The sequence below is a fragment of the Gigantopelta aegis genome, chromosome 4, assembly GCF_016097555.1.
Source record: "Gigantopelta aegis isolate Gae_Host chromosome 4, Gae_host_genome, whole genome shotgun sequence".
Taxonomy (NCBI): domain Eukaryota; kingdom Metazoa; phylum Mollusca; class Gastropoda; order Neomphalida; family Peltospiridae; genus Gigantopelta; species Gigantopelta aegis.
This window is the reverse complement of record NC_054702.1, coordinates 100,779,443-100,787,019: the sequence shown is the minus strand read 5'-3', so window position 1 is coordinate 100,787,019 and position 7,577 is coordinate 100,779,443. Positions and strand designations below refer to the sequence as shown.

The following is a 7,577-nucleotide window of genomic DNA, read 5'->3' as shown; positions in this document are numbered from 1 at the left end:
ACAAAAAAACTAGATTTTTATCTTCAATTTGTTAAACAAAACCTCCCAACCATGACATTTTATATATACTGAACAAAATAAGAAACTTCCGCTAACTTTGCTTGAACATAACTTGATGAAAACAAACCGGGGGAATAATTGTTATATATGCGTTTAAAGAGTGTTCCATGATGCATCGTTTGGTGCAAAAATCATGGCCATAGGTCACTTGATGAAGTCCGTTGACGTTAGCGGGTGGGTTGGGACGACGCCTCAATCGTCTGTCCAGACTATCCCAGACATGCTCGATGGGGTTGAGATTAGGACTTTTAGCGGGCCAGTCATCAATGAAATCAATGTTATTTGTCCTAAGAAAATTTACAGTGTCTCTAGCTGTATAAGAGGTGGCATTATCATGCTGAAAAATCGAGATGTTGGCATTGTTATGGAACAGGAATGACGTGATGAGTGAGAATGTCATCGCGGTAACATTGAGCATTTAAATTGCCATCAATGACGACTAGTGGTGAACTATAACCATGAGCAATGGCTGCCCAGACCATGACACAACCCCCACCCCCGAAACGATCTTGTTCAAGAACACAACAGTCAGCATAGCGTTCATTTCTCCTACGGTAGACGCGCACCCTGCCATCACCACGTTGTAAAGAAAATCTGGATTCATCCGAAAAAAGAACGGTATTCCAGCGTCGCCGTATCCAACGAGTGTGTACACGTGCCCAATTAAAGATGATTTAGACGATGACGTTGCGTTAAAACGCATCCGACGTAAGGACGTCATGCATGTAAACCGTTCTCCCGCAGACGATTACGAACAGTTTGCCCACTGATTCGGTTATTATGAAGCCCAGGTGTGTTAGCAGCAGTAGCAGTGGCAGTTTGGAATCGATTGCGCAAATGCGTGTTCATGATATAGCGGTCTTGACCACGCGTTGTAACACGCGGACGTCCATGACGTGGCAAGTCGTTGGTGCTTCCTGTCGTTCGAAATCTTACGCGAAGATTTCGTATCGCTCGACTAGAACTCCCAACATGCCTTGCAACGTCTTCTGTCGACATGCCAGCATCAAGCATGCCAATCGCCCATTTGCGTAAATTATTGGGTATTCTTGGCATACTAAAAATGCTACAATGTAAAAAACATTAATTTGTTTAAAAATGTTGAAGCATTTTCGTTCACTTGACAACAATGTCAGTAAGACAAGTAAAACAAATTGACCGAATACTACACGGGACATGTCGAACCATGCATGCACGTGCAAATTGAATTTCACGTTGTCGACGATTAACAGTGCAAAAATAATCGATAAAATTCATGAATCCTGATAATACAGCTCAAGGCTAATACTACCTATATAATTTCATTACACAATGAATTCTTTAACACAACAAATACTATATGTACAAATCGGAAGTTTCTTTTTTTGTTCAGTATACATACATGTATTCTCAGAGTCATTTGTAAAAGATTGTCCACTTAGCCTTACATGAGAGTATGATAGAACGAGAGTGGATTTAAATAATACAGTTCACAACAATAATTTTACACTTGTTAATATTGGTGGTATTAATTAATACTATAACATTTTGATGGTCTTCATGTGCCTGTTTCCTGCATGCCAGTCTGAAGTGTGTAATTAATAAGTCTTAAAACTTATTTCTTGTTTCCTCTGATGCTCCATAACTGGCATATCAAAGGTCATGGTTTGTGATGTCCTGTCAGTGGAAAGGTGCTGACTGCTGCTGATTAAAAAGAGTAACCTATGCAGTGAGTTTTGTTGCAATTATGTCAAATACTGAACAGTCACCAATACTGTTTAAAACAACAAGACTGGTTTGTCTTGCAGATGAGTATACTTGTAAAAACTCAACTTGAAAATGCTGGGACACAAAAAAATGGAATCTTACTAGACCACTGTCAAAATTTTTCTCCCAGAATTCATCATCCTCTTCCTCTTCCATATCGTCAAACTTTTCCGAGTACTTGTCTAGGGAGAATTCACGAGGTGTGGTTCCATTGATGAAGGCTGGATTGATGACACCCATCCCGGGGCCGTTGTACGTAGGCATGTGTCTCTCATGCATCAGCTCCTGAAACACCAGTTCACATTGGAATCAGCCATGCTAAACATTCTAGTATTACAAGTACCAGGATTATATAATAAAAATAATGTTTCTGTTTAAAACCATAAGGTAAAATTCTCAATGTTTCGTCAATCAAATGCTGATTAGTCAGAAGAAAACTAAACATAAAAGCAGGAGTGCAGCATTTAAAACCAGGGCCCCATTTCACGAAGCGTTCTTAGCACTAAGATCACTTTAAGTGCATAGCTACCTTGGTCCTTATGCACTTACGGTGATCTTAGCTCTAAGAATGCTTCATAAAACGGACCCCAGGAGTATAAAAACAGTTGAAATGAAAAACAATAGGGATTTAAAATGATGATAAATGTCTCTATATGATGTATGGGGCCCCATTTTATGTAAAGATTATCGCTACAATCAAACAGTGTCATGATCAGTTTTACACTACCAGCTTTAAACTGTACAAGCATTCGATGAAAAATGTTTAATGTGATTGTAGAAAAATGAATGGTCGGTACCTTAGGTGGTTTTACTTTTAGCACTTATGGTAACTTCATGAAATGGGGATAAAGGATTGATACTTTTAACAGGAGCAGCTTTGGGGCCATTCACAATTTTTTGTTTTAAAACTACACTGGCCGTAACCGTCCTGCTTTCTAATGTATTGTAATATCAATGTCTTTGTTATATTATATGTATCACGATATATCACAATCCTAAAATTTGTATAATACCTATCCCTAGTTACAGTACTGGAACATGAGGATTAACTGGAAACAAACCGTATCAATTACGCTGCCATCAGATGCATCAATAACGTAGAATTGTTTGGACCCTGGTGGTTTGACATGAGTCTGCAGTGGCGCCCTCTCTCGGATATACGGCTGCCGCCCACCAATTCGCCAGAGACAAAATGCAGCAAGGCAGAAAATAATGAGGAGCCCCACAAGACAGAGGAGAATTATGAACCACACTTCTTCATAGAATTGTTTTTCTCCAGTCTGTTTGTCTGTTGTACCAACAGGCGTTGGAGTTGTACCTGAAACAGAGGAGAATTATGAACCACACTTCTTCATAGAATTGTTTTTCTCCAGTTTGTTTGTCTGTTGTACCAATAGGCGTGGGCGTTGTACCTGAAAATAAGGAGAATTATGAACCACACTTCTTCATAGAATTGTTTTTCTCCAGTCTGTTTGTCTGTTGTACCAATAGGCATGGGCGTTGTACCTGAAACAGAGGAGAATTATGAACCACACTTCATAGAATTGTTTTTCTCCAGTCTGTTTGTCTGTTGTACCAATAAGCATGGGCGTTGTACCTGAAACAGAGGAGAATTATGAACCACACTTCATAGAATTGTTTTTCTCCAGTCTGTTTGTCTGTTGTACACACATATGTAAAGCACTCTTGACATTGCAAGACATTTACTGTACCATGTCATTAGGGTCGAACTGAAACAATTTACCATAATGAACTTACCAATATTTCCACTGGCTTGTGGGTCAAAGGTCACAACTGGTGTTTCCGCTTCTCCTGAGTAAGTGATGAGCTGCACCACAAAGTTGATAACTGTAAAATCACCAAATCATCAAAACTGAACTCAAAATATTTAATAAACATATCTGAATAATATATACTGAACAACAAAAGAAATGCAAAAATTAATTTAGTTTTCTTTAATTTATTCAAAATTTTCAGTTTGAATCCCATTACGTTTTGTGTGTGTTAAAATTATCAACGTCTTGTGAACACTTTAAACCCATTTTGACAGTTTATTTACGGAATTAATTGTATCAAGAGAAAAAATATATATTAAAATATTCATATTTCTATCGTTTTTTAGTATATATAATACAACAACTATATGTCACAGAAAGTCAACCCAGGTGAATTTCACCTGGGTATATATATATATATATATATATATATATATATATATATATATATATATATATATATATATACTGAACAAAAAAAGAAACTTCCGATTTGTACACATAGTATTTGTTGTGTTAAAGAATTCATTGTGTAATAAAATTATATAGGTAGTATTAGCCTTGAGCTGTATTATCAGGATTCATGAATTTTATCGATTATTTTTGCACTGTTAATCGTCGACAACGTGAAATTCAATTTGCACGTGCATGCATGGTTCGACATGTCCCGTGTAGTATTCGGTCAATTTGTTTTACTTGTCTTACTGACATTGTTGTCAAGTGAATGAAAACACTTCAAAATTTGTAAAAAAATTAAAGTTTTTTTACATTGTAGCATTTTTAGTATGCCAAGAATACCCAATAATTTACACGAACGGGCGATTGGCATGCTTGATGCTGGCATGTCGACAGAAGACGTTGCAAGGCATGTTGAGAGTTCTAGTCGAGCGATACGAAATCTTCGCGTAAGATTTCGAACGACAGGAAGCACCAACGACTTGCCACGTCGTGGACGTCCACGTGTTACAACGCATGGTCAAGACCGCTATATCATGAACACGCATTTGCGCAATCGATTCCAAACTGCCACTGCTACTGCTGCTAACACACCTGGGCTTCATAATAACCGAATCAGTGGGCAAACTGTTCGTAATCGTCTGCGGGAAAACGGTTTACATGCACGACATCCTTACGTCGGATGCGTTTTAACGCAACGTCATCGTATAAATCATCTTAATTGGGCACGTGTACACACTCGTTGGATACGGCGACGCTGGAATACCGTGGTGACGGCAGGGTGCGCGTCTACCGTAGGAGAAATGAACGCTATACTGACTGTTGTGTTCTTGAACGAGATCGTTTCAGGGGTGGGGGTTGTGTCATGGTCTGGGCAGCCATTGCCCATGGTTATCGTTCACCACTAGTCGTCATTGATGGCAATTTAAATACTCAATGTTACCGCGATGACATTCTCGCTCATCACGTTATTCCTCTGTTCCATAACAACGCCAACATCTCGATTTTTCAGCATGATAATGCCACCTCTCATACAGCTAGAGACACTGTAAATTTTCTTAGGAGAAATAACACTGATTTCATTGATGACTGGCCCGCTAAAAGTCCTGATCTCAACCCCATCGAGCATGTCTGGGATAGTCTGGACAGACGATTGAGGCGTCGTCCCAACCCACCTGCTAACGTCAACGAACTTCGTCAAGCGCTCATTCAGGAATGGAACAATATTCCACAGGCAGAAATCAACACTTTAGTCAATTCTATGCGCCTTCGATGCACTGCAGTGGTCAATTCAAGAGGTGGTCATACCCGTTATTAAGTGGGTGTTGTTTTTTTAACCCCTACCACACTTGGTCAAAATTTCTCCCAGTTTCTGTTAACCTATGGCCATGATTTTTGCACCAAACGATGCATCATGGAACACTCTTTAAACGTATAGATAACAATTATTCCCCCGTTTTGTTTTCATCAAGTTATGTTCTAGCAAATTTAGCGGAAGTTTCTTATTTTGTTCAGTATATATATATATATATATATATATATATATATATATATATATATATATATATATATATATATATATGTATATGTATATATATATATATATATATATATATATATATATATATATTAATGTTGCTTACTCTAAGGTGTTGGAAGTCATGTTGTTGATCTTCACTGAAATGTTTACATACAGCTACTGCTTCATGACATATGGTTATAAAGACGTTTTATGCTGTTCCATCTATCAGGAATGTTGACATTTAATAATCATTGGTTAAACAATATTCATGCTGCAACAGGGAGTTATTATATGCTTCAATTTAGAATGTGATCGGAAAACCCCCCAATTTATACCAGACTGAGATTAATAGAGACATAAATATTAGCAGGCATGAATTATTAAAGAATTTAATTCAGCCATAACAGCCACTAATGACACTGAAGACATATGTAATAAGACTAAATGGCAGCTAAGTTTTGTTGCTGTTAATGCTATTTAAATGGCCTTTGCCAAATATGAATGTCACTAGTATTTCAACAATATCCACCTTGTGTCTTTGTTTCCCGTTCAACACCATGTGATGTTGTGATTCCTCGGAAAACCACTTTCCCATCAGCGACCAGGATATATTCTCGAAGGCGGCCATTCAGTAGAAATGATTTTGTCCAGTCAATCACAGCTTTGGTTCCATCCTTAGAGAGCCTTGGAAAAGCAGTATATACAGGCACTGCAAGAAAGACAAGTATCATTCACTAATCTGAGAAAATGCAAGTCTACAAGTTTAACTTTGTTTTTCATTTCAGATTTTTGTCACAAACAGTAATGAACATAAAATTCCAAATAATGTTACATTTATGAAAAAGAAAGCATAATATAGGCCTATGACAGGTACATTTTACTGTCTACTACATGTATATTTATGACTATCTTAAATTATTGTTACCCAAATGAAGTACATGTGTATTAAGTATATACTGTTGTCATCGGTCACCTACATACATGTATATAACTAAAACAAAAATTCCACAGAATCAAATGTTTCACCTACCATAAACCTTTTGGTGCACTGTGATGAACATCCATAGGTGCAACTATAACCAATGTTTAATGACCTAGAATTTATAGTTTGTGAGAAATTAATCTAAATGCAAAACTTTAATGAAAAAGTTGATGCTGCTGCCGCCATTGGAAAAGTAATACCTATATCTGGGGTTTTTACTTTGCAGAGGCAAGACAAAGATTGAGACATAGTGGACAGACTTTGATAGATTTTTAACTGGCAATGTAAAATGGAAATTAAAAAAGAAGTCTTAATATAGGCTTACTTTACAAGTGTCAAGGGGAGACTTAAAAAACACAATTCCAAATATGGCCCCCATATTTATACAGTGTACACAATGATTCAGTGGAACAGTTTTATAACACAGATAGTTGAATTCTGAACTCTGCTCTGACCTGCAGCAGTAGTTTCTGCCCGGACCCATGTAGGAAAGTCGACCACTCCAGCATTGTTTTCCGTCTGTAGCTGGAACTCGTACGCGACATATGGCGAGAGATCACTGACAGATGTGGTCAGCTCGAGCCCCTCGTACACTTTAACAGGATCACTGGGAACACACGACTCCTCGAAGGGCTGGGCAGTCGGTGGACAAGCTCTTCGCTGATACACCCAAAACCTGAGGACAACAAAGACAAGTAGGAAATAACATTACAGTCTTAATAGAATAGTAGTAATGTCCGATTGTAATGAAAAAGAAGCTTTTCAGTACCAACAGTGATTGATTATAATCAAAAATAAGATTTTCAGTACCAACAGAGATTGATTATAATCAAAAATAAGATTTTTAGTATCAACAGAGATTGATTATTATCAAAAATAAGATTTTCAGTACCAACAGAGATTGATTATAATCAAAAATAAGATTTTCAGTACCAACAGAGATTGATTATAATCAAAAATATTTTTTTTAGTATCAACAGAGATTGATTATTATCAAAAATAAGATTTTCAGTACCAAGAGATTGATTATAATCAA

At 37.2% G+C, this 7,577-nt stretch overlaps 1 protein-coding gene across 1 annotated transcript in view; it reads right to left on the bottom strand.

Annotated features, from left to right (window-relative positions):
* The window catches only part of LOC121370112 (usherin-like), a 94,355-nt gene that overhangs the window by 1,060 nt on the left and 85,718 nt on the right, over window positions 1-7,577 (bottom strand). The window contains exons 59-63 of the mRNA XM_041495215.1: window positions 6,997-7,217; window positions 6,089-6,268; window positions 3,565-3,654; window positions 2,868-3,124; window positions 1,909-2,091 (exon numbers count right to left, since the gene is read on the bottom strand). Coding sequence (XP_041351149.1) covers window positions 1,909-2,091; window positions 2,868-3,124; window positions 3,565-3,654; window positions 6,089-6,268; window positions 6,997-7,217 — 931 coding nt within the window. The remainder of the gene's footprint in view (window positions 1-1,908; window positions 2,092-2,867; window positions 3,125-3,564; window positions 3,655-6,088; window positions 6,269-6,996; window positions 7,218-7,577) is intronic.